The sequence below is a fragment of the Poecilia mexicana genome, unplaced genomic scaffold (assembly GCF_051168715.1).
Source record: "Poecilia mexicana isolate PSO_F unplaced genomic scaffold, ASM5116871v1 scaffold_7, whole genome shotgun sequence".
NCBI classification, from domain to species: domain Eukaryota; kingdom Metazoa; phylum Chordata; class Actinopteri; order Cyprinodontiformes; family Poeciliidae; genus Poecilia; species Poecilia mexicana.
The window spans coordinates 7921278-7935506 of NW_028263376.1; the positions used below are offsets into that span (position 1 = coordinate 7921278).

Genomic DNA, 14229 nt, shown 5'->3' on the forward strand with positions numbered 1-14229 from the left:
TTAAATGTCCTGTGTGTAAATATATTTGCCCATTTATCCATAACAACTGGAACTTTCAATATCTACCAAGTTATTTTCGTAATTTGCCGTTTATTAAAAGAATGCCCCACAGATTAATTTCACTCCTTGCTATACGGGAGATGGCGCAACGTGTGGCAGAATTTGGCTGGATCTCCGACACTGCGTTTGGTCTGGAAGGGTTAAGTACATTTGTCCAAATCTCCTCTGATGGAGCCTTAACAGCAGCTAAACACATTCAAAGGAGATATGCTGCTTGGCCTATTGGGGGATTTTGCAACTAGAAAACTATTTAGCTGCAACAGATGATACTTACCTAAGTCCGCTGGTACCTCATAAAACACAACACACCTACAAACTGATGGAAAGATCTGTCCATTTGTCACCAATTTCACAAAACAACAAGCCTTTAATTTAACACCATGACAAAAACCCACTGAGACGTTTAAAGAATGGTCAATTGTCAATGGTCTGAACCTACATAGTGCTCCATCAAGTCAGAGGACTGCAAAGCGCCTCACACCTCATTCAGTCATCCGAACATCCACAAGTACATTCACACACTGATGTCTGTATTACAGGTGTAAGGACTACTTAAGCAGAACCATAACAATACAGATTACCTGCAAATAGTCAGAAGTACCAACCCTGCACGTGATGTGCAGGTTTCCCTTCTCAGTAGTTCTCTATGAATATTAGTGTAAATAGGTCAGTGATGTTGCTGTTATCTGTAGAATGAACATCAAGAAAATAAAAGTTATTTTATTTTGGGAATGAACATTATGCTTTAGAGTGTTATGTACAACTCCTTGACCCTACCACTGAAAACTTATTCCTGCAAACTACATGTAGTTTTTAATTTTTAATGCCACTCCATGATAAGATCAAACTTGCACTGTAAAACCACAAAAGCTTACCAATATTTTTGGTCTAATTTCTAGTGAAAACTTTGCAGTACACTTGAAATAAGACAAAAATAACCAACAAGTAACTTTCAGCAAGAAAGATGAGCTTGTTTTAAGGCAGCAATTCCTTAATATTGATGAAACAGGTTATAAGTGAAATAATCTGCCAGGGAAACAAGTAATTTTCTCCACACAGTGAATTTTCTCTACCTGCAGTTTTGCTCAGCAGGAACACGCCTGGTTAATGACTCTGTGTGGCACTATAGCGCCACCTAAGGTGTGACGGTAGATTTACATTATACAAAAAATAAAGAATAATTTAACTGAATTAGGCAATGTCTTACACAGCTTTGGCAAAACACTTAACCAAGTGCAACACATCATTTGGACCCATTACAACACTGGAGAAACAGTCCGTCTCTGGTAAACAGTTAGTCCACATTTCTTCTTTTTTATTTCTTTTTAAACTAGCTTGTGTCAAACTCTGGTCTTTTGAACATTTCTCTCAGTTTCCATGGCAGCAGTTAATTTATCACAGTATAATTGAGAAGTAGTGTTGTCTAAATGTGTTTATTTGTTTTCAGTTGCTTGTTTTTTTTTTTTTTTTACAACAGTGAAGTGTACACGAATTACACAAGGATCAAGATCCCATCATGCACTGGGTCTACAGCAGCCTATCAGTGCTCCTTTGAAAATCTGGAACCCTTTTTACAGTGAGGCTTGTTTTTCAAGATGCAATCAATCTCAGCTGCAATGGACATTGTCATCTTTGGGAGAACCTGTGAAAATAAAGGAGAAAAAAAATGATTCTTTAAAGTAAAACAAAAAGTTTTAGTTCCAATTAGTGTGCTATCACAGATGGTAAAAACTCTTGCCAATTTAAAGTCAAACCTTAATGTGTTTTCTTATTTATTTAAATCAGACCATTTTTTTGTATTTGCAATGTTACTGTGAATATATAAAATCACCAGAAATAAGAAGAAAAGCCCCACAGACAACTGAACAATAAAGTATTAGAAAAGGTCATTCTATTGGTTTTGTTTTGCTTGGTTGCATATTTGCACTAATTACATTTGCTTCCTGTGTGGACGCTGACCTGGATGGCTCTGATGTTCTCCACCAGCTGAGCGGGTCTGGAAGCGCCCAGCAGCACAGAGTTCACCTTGTCATTTCTCAGGCACCACGCTGTGAAAATGTCAGAGATAAGGATTCAATCTGAGCGCAGTCCTTACCAGCAATGGAATCAAAAACCTGCCATTAAAATCCATACCGGGTAACACCTGCTTTAATACTTTGTTCACTGTTAAATGAGTGAAGAGAGGAGAGTCACAGGTGTGTTAAATGCTTAAATTAAAGATGCATCTGTCTCTTCAACATCCAGCCTAATAACCAGCAGATTATAGCTGCTGAGGTCTGAAACAGAACATTTTACTAAAGAACCACCACAGGATGCCTAGTCACCATTAAACACTATCAGAGTAAACTAATAGTTTATGCTTTCACTGATAATTTAAACACAGATTTCAATCAGCCACACCCTGTAATCCACTGAATAACATCATTCACATGAATTCATTAAAATTTTTAACTGAAAAAAGAAAAAGTAATTATTCCCTCTAGGAGTAAATCCCTGTTTGAGGGATATCTTGGAGGGATATACAGAGTAAATACAAGGCCAGTATTGCCTTTGTAATACATATTATTTAAGCATAATAAATAAATCATCAAACTTCTGACTTTGGGGTAGTTCTGTGGTTTTCCTTTGAATTATTTTGTTAAAATCTAGGGCACGATTTAGATAAAGTCTACAAAATACTTTAACAATATATTTACATGATAAACAGAAACAATAGAAAAACAAAAATATCGTGTGCATTGTTTTCTAAATAAAGTGCAAATTTAATTTGAAAGCTAATCAAGGCAAATTTTTTTACAATGCAGTTGAGAAACTACGGTACAAAATTAAAATTTCAAGAGGGAATATGAAATTAAAGTATTGATCTTATTACACTAGTCCGCATCAGTCGATACTGATACCAATTTGATATTATCAATATTTTGGGTCAATATGTCCACCTGTAGTTTATTGGTTTTACATAATCTAGTGACAGTTTTGGATTTTTACAAACACTTGTAATTAGTTTCTTAGCCAACAACCTTAGGAGGGCCACAGTCCACGTTGTGTCTTAAGATGTCTTTTTACTCATTTTTACTAGACAGTAAAAATATTACTGTCTAGGAAATTTGTTGTTGTTCAGATATGGATTTAAAAATGTGCTTTTGGACGTGATGGGATCGTCCATTTAATCTTAATGGGTATCATTTTTATTTTGCCTCATACTGAAACATTCAATATTACACCTTAAAAATGAAAGACAAAATATCCCAGAATGGCCAAAATAATGTGATAGATAGAAAAAACATGACCCCGTATAGTTTACCAATAGCAAGTTGTGGCAAGGTACACTGTAGTCGTTGTGCGAGGGTTTCTAGTTCCTGCAGCTTGAGCTGCTCTCGGTGACCCTCCTCACTCATTATCTTCTCTTTTATCCATTCATATCCCTGTGGGAGATGATCACACACATATCACAGATCAGATTTTAACTATGGAAAATAAACAAAACTGTTCATATTCAGACACAGTGTGATAAACATGTTCACTCCCTGGCCACTTTATTAGGTACACCTTGCTAATACTGGGTTGGACTCCCTTTTGCCTTAATCCTTCGTGGAATAGACTCAACAAGGTACTGGAAACATTCCTCGGAGAGTCTGGTCCATATTGACATAGCATCACACAGTTGCTGCAGATTTGTCGGCTGTACATCCATGATGCAAATCTCCCGTTCCACCACATCCCCAAGATGCTCTATTGGATTGAGATCTGGTAACTGTGAAGGCCATTCGAGTTCAGTGAACTCATTATCATGTTCAAGAAACCAGTCTGAGATGATTTACACTTTATGAAAGACATGTCACAGCAAAAATCGAGACTCATCAAACCAGGCAACGTTTTTCCAATCTTCTATTGTACAAATGCAGTGAACCTGTGTGAATTTTAGCCTCAGTTTCCTGTTCTTAGCTGACAGGAGTGGCACCCAGTGTGGTCTTCTGCCGCTGTAGCCAATCCGCCTCAAGGTTTGATGTGTTGTGCGTTCAGAGATGTTCTTCTGTAAACCTCGGTTGTAGCAAGTGGCTATTTGAGTTACTGTTGTTGTCGTTCTATCAGCTCGAACCAGTCTGACCATTGTCCGCTGACCTCAGGCATCAACAAGGCATGTGTGTCCACAGAACTGCCACTCAGTGGATATTTTCTCTTTTTCAGTCATTGTCTGTAAGATGGTTGTGTGTGAAAATCCCAATAGATCAGCAGTTTCTGGAATACTCAGACCAGCCCGTCTTGCACCAACAACTATGCCACATTTAAAGTCACTTAAATCACTTTTCTTCCCCATTTTGATGCTCGATTTCAGCCGCAGCAGATTGTCTTGGTCATGTCTACATGCCTAAATAGATTGACTTGCTGCCATATGATTGGCTGAATCAACATTTATGTCAATGAGCAGTTGGACAGGTGTACCTAATAAAGTGGCCAGTACGTGTATACCATGAAGGGTCAAGGCAGTTCTGAAGGCAAAAGGGAGTCCAACCCAGTATTAGCTAGGTGTACCTAATAAAGTGGCCGGTGAGTGTCTATATAAATGCCTTTGACAGACTGATGATCTGTTCAGGGTTTATCTGACAAACTATCTGCTAGACATGATACCGGCCCCCAATAAACCTGCAACAATTAAAATAAGTATGCAAAAAAACGTTTTAATATTTTTGTTTTAACCCATCCATGTAACTTTGATCCGTCAGAAGTTGTTTTTGTGTAAAAGCTAAACGGTTGACACAAAGGTTAGCAAACAACAGTTGTAGAAGAAGAATTATTTTACCTTAAGTGAAGCTCGTGTAGAAGGCGGTATTCCACTTCGATATTTTCCCGAGATTATTCCACATGCCAGTGGAGACCAAGTCATAGCTCCAATGCCTGTGTTTCCCAGATAAATAAATTAAATATAAAACAATGCTCAGCAACAGAATGAAGTTTATTATTTTACCTTAATAATGCAGAGCTTTAACCTGAGTTGTTTTGAAGTTCGTCTTTTCTCTATTCCTTAGTTTCGTTTTTATTAGATCGAACTTGTCTCTGTTTTACTTTAGTTCAGTCTTTCCTTAGCGATTCTAGTGACATTTATTTCTTGTGTTTAGTTATTCTTTGTTACTTAAGTTTAATTATATTTCTTAGGTCTAGTTATTCTTTAGTCCCCTGTGTACATGATGGCGCCTGTGCCACTTTTTATCTGTACTCAGTCTGCCTTTTGCTTCTCTCCTCACAGCCACCAACTGGTATGAACTACAGTTTAGGGTCATTTTCAATATTTCTATATATGAAAATCAATTGTAAGCTGGGGGTATATAGGAGTGAGATCCTATATACAATCAACACAATATCTTGTTGATTTTCCTGTTTGTTCATATAGGAGTGAGATCTGACCACATTGTGTAGTCATCCTAATTGGCCACATGATGGCGCCAAACCCACCGTATCTGGGCCAGAAACAGTCAACATCCCAAACATCAAACCTAGCGCAATATAGGCTAAAGAAGAAACAAAAAAAATTGCGTGGCGGATTTTCTATTTTTCATTAAACTTTCAACATGACACATGCTCCAAGTTCCTGTTTGCCTTTTGGTCTGTCCTCATACTCAAGCATCATGACAGAAGTGAGTAAAATTCCCCCTGCAGCATTTTAACAAGGAAGAAACAGCTGGAAATGTCATTCCAATTCATTACAAAATGCTATGCAAAAAAAATATTTAAATAAAGCATCAGCTTTTCATTGTGTTTTGGATCTTTCCCAAACACTATGGAAGCTGCTTACCTATTTTGTGGTAAAGCTGTGGGAGCTGCACTTCCACCTTTTCCCTTTGGAACATGTGATATTCTGCCTGTTCACAAATGGGTGGGATCTGGTTGAACTGTCGTGCTACAGAATACGCCTCCTGCAGACAGACCCAGCGGAAAAAGTTATTCTTTAGCTGTTCAATTTTTTGCTTGAGTCAAAAATGAATTATGCAGACATGGATGTCTGGGTGAAGGTGAATGCACAGATGGATGGATGGATGGATGGATGGATGGATGGATGGATGGATGGATGGATGGATGGATGGATGGATGGATGGATGGATGGATGGGATGGACGGACGGACAGACAGATGGACGGAAAGTGAGAATCCCTTTTTCTCTGTTTTTTTTTAAATATGTTCTTTGTATAATGATTTAATCAGCCTGAGCATCTCATATTCTGACCTGGAGAAGATGAAATGAAGTCTAGACAATTTACTTTTTTTGTGTTCAATTAACTTAAATTTTAGAAATCTAACTAACTTAAGTTAACTTAATTAATTAGGATATTTTTACTTTGACTTGAAACAATTGATTTCAATGGCAGTTTTGTGACCTTTGTCTGACCATTTCAATTTATTAAGTTTATCCAACTCGGTATATTCTGATAATCCAACTCATTTCATTAAGTTTATACATCTCAATTTACTAAGTTTTTATACCTTAATTCATTAAGTGTGCTTAACATGACAAATTTAAGTCACTCTTACTCAGATTGTTTTTTTTTTCTAATAAATAATTCAAATCTTTTTGACTTAATTCTACAGAAAGTCAATTCAAACTTTTAAATTATACCAAACTAAAAAACTAAAATATCCAAAATTACATTATCACTGAGATTGTACTTAAAATACAGCTGGAACTTAAATTATTTAAAATTTTAAAAATGAATATAGTAGAGCCAACTTATTGAATCACTTCAATTGGTAACAAGTAATTCAATTAAGTTGGTACTTTATTGCCAACTTAATGTATTAAGTTGGCAATACATTAGTATTGTTGGAGACTGAAGCATACGAATTGGACCTCAGAGAAATGTCTGTATAAAATAAGTCCACCACTAACCACCAGTCTTGACAGAACTGAAACCAAGCCAGCACTAACACTAATTAGGAAGTGGAGTCTGTTTGGGGAAAATCCAGAGGACTGTTTCCTTCTCACTTTATGACAAAAGTCTCAACAATCAACAGAACAAGATGTCAGCCTCAAATCCCTCAGGACTCATTTCACAGATTACACTCTGGCTCACACTTTCTTCACTAGATGCTTACAAGTGAAGAGCACTTTGCAAAAAAGACTTTACCTCCACTGGAAACATTGAGTACTTTTATACATCCCAATACAGAGAGATATTCATCAATAAATCATACAGCGACCTTTTTGAAAATGGCATTCAAAAATTTAATAGAAAGCCTCATAAAAATATCCACGCTTACAACTTTGTGTAAATAACCTGCCAACCATCAGCTGGTTGGACTGAATCTGGTAGAGTTGGGGTAAAACTTCCTTATATTTGCAGGTTTGGATGTGGTTTAGTGAGCATATTGATGGGTAAGAAACACCTATTTTAGTTTTAATCTCATATAAGCAGGTGTTTGGTTTAATCAGTTACTGTTTGGGTGCTAGAGTTACCTACCATGCCTATAATAATGTGTTGAACTTCTTCCCTGCTTGGTTTCATGGCTCAAATCCACATCAGATTTTCATAAACAAGGTGGACAGTGAGTTTGATCTTACCAATAGTGGAATCGTCCACGTTCTCTTTTCTGATGACAAATTCACTTTTGGATTTCACCACCAATTCCAACTCAGCAAGACAAAAGCCTTGCTTAATTTTAGTGATAATAAACTAATTAGCAGTTTGTTATAAAACTCACCATAATCTCCATGGAGTTCCATCGTGATGTTCCCCAGTACAGAGCCATCCCCCTGTTGATTACATATGTCATTGCCCTTACTGTCTCTGGCAAAAAAAAAAAAAGACCAAAGGGGTTACAAACTGGACCACAACAAATAGGAAATGTACACAATTAGAATACATTAACCAATTGCAAGGTTTCCTCCAAGTAAAGCCTGGCGGGCCACCAGGCTTTACTTGGCTAATAATTGTTTATTTATTTTAGACTTTTTTAATGTTTGCATTTTGTAAGACTTTATAGTCGATGTTCAAGCATTAATCTTTCAATAATACATAATTATCAAGAGAATTTTTCAAATTTCCTGTTAATTTTAAACATTTTTTAACTCAAAAACACGGCAGGCTGCTTAATGAATGACTGACCTAGTGCCCCAACCACCAGGCTTAGCAAGTTTTCTGGGGAGAAACCCTGAATTATTAATTAGTTAACTAAGAGGACAGGGGTGAAAATACTTCTAAAATAAAGGTAATACTGTCAAGGTCAATTCTGTACAACGCAAAACAATATATATTTTCCACATTCATCAGGATTATATTCACAGGTTCTGTTGACCGTTTTAGCTCTGTTATGTCATTCCTCCCACGTCTGTCTCGCTTCTACAGCATAAACACTGACATTAAGAGACCACGATCCCTGAATGAGGAGGGGAGTGTGAGGCAAATGTGGGCACAGACTTCTGTTCTTAGAATTGCACAAAGTGACTGAGAAAAACAATTTAAAACATTTTTAAAAGCAAACTGAAAAAAAGCGCTTTATCTCAAAAATACGTACACTAACCTTCTATAGGTGTGTATGGATCTGGTCGATTTGCAAACACAACGTCCACGTACTCTAGCTGAAGTCTGTCCAGTGATGCTCTTAAACCTGTTGAATTTAGATGTACATCATTTATTCCTGAAAAGTTTACTTAGCAACTCCATCACTAAATGAAACACGTAGAATAATTACACAGGGACTGAAGTTTAAGAGTCATTATTTCTGACAAATATAATGATTTTTTGCTAATTAATAACAAGATTTATAAAATTAAAATATTACAACAGATCACTGAAAACATGTATTTTCATATATGTATGTTAGAAAATCAAAGCAAGGTTTCGGTCAAGGTGTTTCCACATCTTACCTTCAATTATATGTTTTCTAGAAAGTCCTCTTTCCATTTCTGCACTAAAAAACAGAAGGAAACGTGTTTATTGTTGATATGAAAAAAGTATTTGTTCTACTTTCAAACGTATATCAATTTTGATAAGATCTGATTCTTTATCAGCAGAGTTTGCTATGACGTTGGCCCACAGTCAGACCCAGTCTCTGCTGTAATATTACCCCTTTTTTTTTTTAATTGGCTTCAGTTCAAGACTAAAACCCAGTCAAACCTGCTAAGTCAAGTCCTTCCACACCAAACATCACAGTCTTTGTATACCTTGGTCTGTGCTTAATCTAAGGACTAAGGAGACATTAATCCTTGGCGCGGCCGTCGCAGGTTCAATTCTGTCCTGATGACCTGTTTTGTTACAACCCAATTTCCAATTTCAGGAGATGTTAGTAAAAGGGTACAAACCACTAGTTTTTACTCATTTTATAGTCCTTATGTTGTAGTTAAATATTTATTGAAATAATCCTGCTCTTGATCTTGATTGAGATTTTTGGAAGCAGTATCTCTGACTGGTATGAGCTATAGCTTTAGAATATCTCACTCAAAATTTCATCAACTGTTTTCCTCGGGATTACAAAAATTCTCCATTGTTTCTCTTGTGACTTCTGATGACGGCACTGACTTCAAAAGTCATTTTTGCTTTAAATACTAGTCACTGCATTTTCTTTGTCAACATAGACTCCAGACTTCTTTCGCTGCATACAGAGACATAGAAGACAAGAAAATATGTACATACTTTCCTCCCCAAAAGATTTTGGTAGTGATGACAAGACTGGAACGCCTGCAATTGAACACATGCATGGGAAGAAAAACAGAAATGTTGCTTTATATGCAAAATGTCTAGAAACAATATATCCCAATGACAAAAACCGAAATAACAATCAGAAATGGTCAGGAGTCAAAATGTTTTTTGTTTTATTTACTTTTCTTTTAAACAATTCCTCTGTTGAAAAGCAAGGGAGTTGTTAAAATCATTTCAAATGATTTTAACAAGTTTACGAAAAACTCAAAAATCTGTTGCAGTTTAGGAAAAACTCAAAAATATTCATTGTCTAGATGTACACAATCTACAATTAATTTCTTATCAATAACAATATTTTATAATGTATTAAGTCATACAGTTCATAGTCATAGTTTATATAAGTTTAATAAATCAAGTTTGAAAAAAAGGAAAATATTTTAAAAATGACATCAGTTTAAAAGCAACTATATTTTACTCATTTTAGACTGCATAAATTACAATCAATTATTAAAATAATCACAAAAACAATCTACCTCCACCCCTTCTTCTTTATAATTCCGCCCAAGACGGCTTCTGCCCTGAGAAATGGCAGAGGAAAGAAAGCTGTTAATACTTTGATATTCAGCGTTTACAACAGACTCAGACAGTCTGTGGCTAATTTGGGATTACTAATCCCAAATTAGCTGCCTTGGCTGTTTTATTTAAAATATCTGCAGAGGGAGAAATCACATATCAAAGTGCATGCAAAATGCAAAATCTCTAACATATATATTTAAAGTGGCACAAACATGTGTCCCCCCCTTTTCTCAAATGGGAGATCGGTTTACAATGCAGAAGCAAATCTCAAATATGAAAATTCAACACTTTCTTTATGGCTTGGTGCATAACTTGTTTCTAAATCTTTTATCTACTGTTATATGTGCATTGCAGTTGCAGTTTAGGCCCAATCTAGATTGCTTTTTGCAAGTAATTTTTTTCCAGGTGAAATTTTTGCTGGTGAATTTACAGTTAAAAAAAACATCCTATTCATAATTACACAGGGTGAAAAAAAATCTGTGTTAAATGTCTAAAACAAAAGTCTGATTTCTTCCATAGAACTAATTCTAAGAAACACTCCTGCTTTGAGGCCATTCTTACCTTCCACAGTTGTACACTTCAGATGTGTCGAACAGATTGATTCCACTCTCATAAGCCAAAGTTGTCATTTCCTCTGCCACCTGGGACAAAACCATGTTAAGCAAACAAAATTGATGTATAGTAGTTGCCCTTCCTCTGTCCTGTACATAATAATGTAGTTACATTTTCTCTTACCTCATCTGTGATCTGGCCTCCAAAAGTAACCCATGTACCTGCACAAAAACAGAAATATTTAACTTTTTATGGGTGCAAAGGGGATTATGGAAAGAAATCCCAACTTTTAACTCTTCAACCAGCAGAGTGCCCCACAAGCACCGTGTCTGTACCTGGTGACCCATATCTACTTCCATAGATGGCTGTCCAACATGCTTTCAGGTTTTTATTATTATTATTATTATTGTAGTTGTTGATATTGTAGATTGTCTTTTTTTAAATTATTTTATACTTACCTAATCCAACACAGGACACCCTCAGCCCTGATTTTCCCAAATTTCTGTTGACACAAAAATAAAGTAATTATTGTGTTTATACATATATACTAGAGAAACCTTTGTGAAAATGTACTACTGCATTTTATCAAACAATAAGCAATGGAGATTTGTTTTTATAATTTTTATTCTCAAGCCTAAAATTATTCATATCCCTGAAATATTCCAGTTTTATTCAATAAATTTTGTTCTCACTAATCTTTGGATTTGGTTTTGCATCCAGATGTATCCTGTTATTTTTTCTTCTTTACCTGTAAATCATCCCTGTGGTATGTGCCAAACTGTCTCTGAGAGAGATTCGGTTTATCTTCAGAAAATCCTCTAGGTTTTTGAGCTGAGCAGCGGCATGGACCTCTTTTAGGCGCTTTATCTCTTCCAGCTGATGACTCCGCTGACGGGTTTCTTCCTTCTCCAGTGCTTGCTCTGGAAAGAAGCTGCTCAGATTAGCGTGCACGCTCTCGCTCATGGACAGGAGAGAACGGATGTTCCCTCCAGAACCGCTGCTGTCACTGCTGATGCTGCTGCTTCTGGAGGTTCCACTGCTTTCACGAGTCACAGATTTGGGCATCTGGAAAGAAATTACATATCAGATAACTTGATATCAGAGTAAGTTTCACTTGTTAGTTTGGAATGTGCATCTTCTTTCTCTGCATGTCAGAAGTTTTCTCCATGTACTTTTTGTGCAGCCTGTAGCCCTGTATATTTTTTAAATTGAAAACAATTAAAACAAATGTTTTAACACATTTAGAAAATTTCTATCCCCAAATCATATTCTCTCAATAAGATACCTTGTGAAAACTACAGTAGGGCAAAAATACCTTATAATTTTGTTACAACTTTGTTGAATTTAGGCTTCTTGAAGTAGCAGCGTACTGAAAACTTTTTTTCTTCTTTGCTTAATTATTCATTTCTATGTAATAGAAGCACTAACAATATTATGTAAATTGCAACATCTTCAACCATTTTGTATTTGGAGGTTAGGCTTGTTTGTCACCATTTTATTTAACTGTCTGGTACATATTAACATCTCTATTTATGACCATTTTCTATACTTACTTGAAGGAAGATTTATGGGAGATTTTTTTTTCCAATACTCAGATATCACTTCCTCTATTAGAAATCAGATTGAACTTGTAAGTGTCCGTCAGCATTGTGCTGAAAAGAATATATTATTCAATGAAAGGCAATATAACGGTTTTCCTCTCCACTGTCACTACATTCTTGCTCAGAATGAGGGATTGCTGTAAAGTCTAGCTCAATGCAGTCTGATGGGTTCTTTTTGAATTACTGCTCTTGACTTTATTATTTGATTACTAAGATCAATTGGAATAAATTTAGGATTGGATTGAAATTACTCTTTTTGTAAAATTGTTGAAATACAAAACTGAACTGAATTCAGCAACTTTTTAACAAACACAAATCAGTTCATGAGATTTGTTCTGAAAATGTAGCTGTCAGTTCAGGGGTTACAGGTATTTTAAAAATAATTGAAAAAGTTCCTGTTTTTTCCTCTCTCTCTCTTTTGATGTCATTCGATGAATTGGAACGTCTTAAAAACGTTTTATATTGTCTTACTAAAATAATCTTGTTGACCTAAAGCACAAATCCTTAAAGAGAAAATTATTTTGGGAATTTGCCTGTTGAATATGTCATTTAGTTTGCTTGAGACAAAAACAAACCAGCTGCATTACTTACAACAGAAATTATGTAAATGTCATTATTATGTTTTCTTATTCCCTATCCAGTTCAGTTTTTAGAACCAGAAACAATCATATGTACTCACCCTAGCAGCTGGCGTCCGACCAACGCAGGGGTTCTGAACGATGCTGCTCATGGTGTCGACCGGTGATGGTGGGCAGTAAAGTGTTTCTCTCTTAGCCTGACGCCAAGAGGAGCAGCTAGCTTCTGAACTGCACCAAAATCATTTTGAGAGGAAGTTTATAGAGCTTTCTATTCCTTCCTTCTTGGTCACATGGCAACAAGAAAGCCCCATGAGCAACTTTGTCTGCATGGCAGAGCAAAACATAATATTCCATATGAATTATATATTAGCACTAAAACTGGCATCTGCACTAAAAGCCTGTCTGTCTGACAACCAAAAGCATGTTCAGATGTAGCATTATGCTTGTGATGTTTTAGAAATTTCTGTATTTATTAAAAGAAACCCTGTTTGTAGACACAGTTTCAGTCCTTATGTTAGTTCTGTTAATGTTCTGGGGATGGAAATGAAGCTTCATCCCAAGAGTTGGAATGAAGGTTACAATCCTTATTATATAACCACCGTTATATAACATGAACATTGTTAGATAAGTCAAAACATTCCCGTTGGTGTGGTACACTCTACTTTATTATTGATAAAAACTGTAGTCTGGATATTTTTAGCTTGTAGAATTGGCTTAGTGTTAAAATGTAACTTCTGGTAATAGGTTTATTAATCCAGCTTAGTGTGGAAGTTATTATATTTACTCTACGTTCAATTCGTAAAAAAAAATTACAACACATAAATATATGTATAAAACATAAGCCCTACCAAAACGAAGCAGGTCACAAGTGCTGCTCCTGAATGTTATGAAGGAAGAAAAACATGATTTTTCAAATTGAAAAACTAAATTTAAACTAAATGGCCATAAAGGTCAGGGTTTTTTTTTTTTGTTTGTTTTTTTGTTTGGTTGTTTTTCAACCAAGCAATTGTTGTAATAATTGCTTGGTGATGAAAATGATGAATTTTCAAGTCAGGGTTTTACCAAAATTCAAAGACGTTAAAAGAAAAAAAAATGTTTTTTTTCTTTTACTATGTGGGCCACCTGATGTCAGAGGGGAAAAAGCAGTTTTTCCCCCAACACTTTGTTATAACTCTTTTATAGTCGGACTATTTATTTTGTAAAATTATTATATTTAGCTAAACATTATTGTTGA

At 35.7% G+C, this 14229-nt stretch overlaps 1 protein-coding gene across 1 annotated transcript; it reads right to left on the reverse strand.

Moving 5' to 3' along the window:
* Nucleotides 1-1357: 1357 nt before the first annotated feature.
* On the reverse strand, nt 1358-13270 carry LOC106907847 (voltage-gated potassium channel subunit beta-2-like). Its single transcript, XM_014973725.2, has 15 exons — nt 13097-13270; nt 11565-11881; nt 11275-11318; nt 11000-11037; nt 10826-10905; nt 10222-10266; nt 9683-9727; nt 8917-8960; nt 8571-8657; nt 7752-7837; nt 5852-5972; nt 4862-4956; nt 3365-3485; nt 2020-2108; nt 1358-1702 (listed from the first exon to the last, which is right to left on the reverse strand). Exons 1-15 carry the CDS (start codon nt 13145-13147, stop codon nt 1601-1603), a joined length of 1365 nt encoding a protein of 454 aa, XP_014829211.1. The 5' UTR covers nt 13148-13270; the 3' UTR covers nt 1358-1600.
* Nucleotides 13271-14229: the final 959 nt, after the last annotated feature.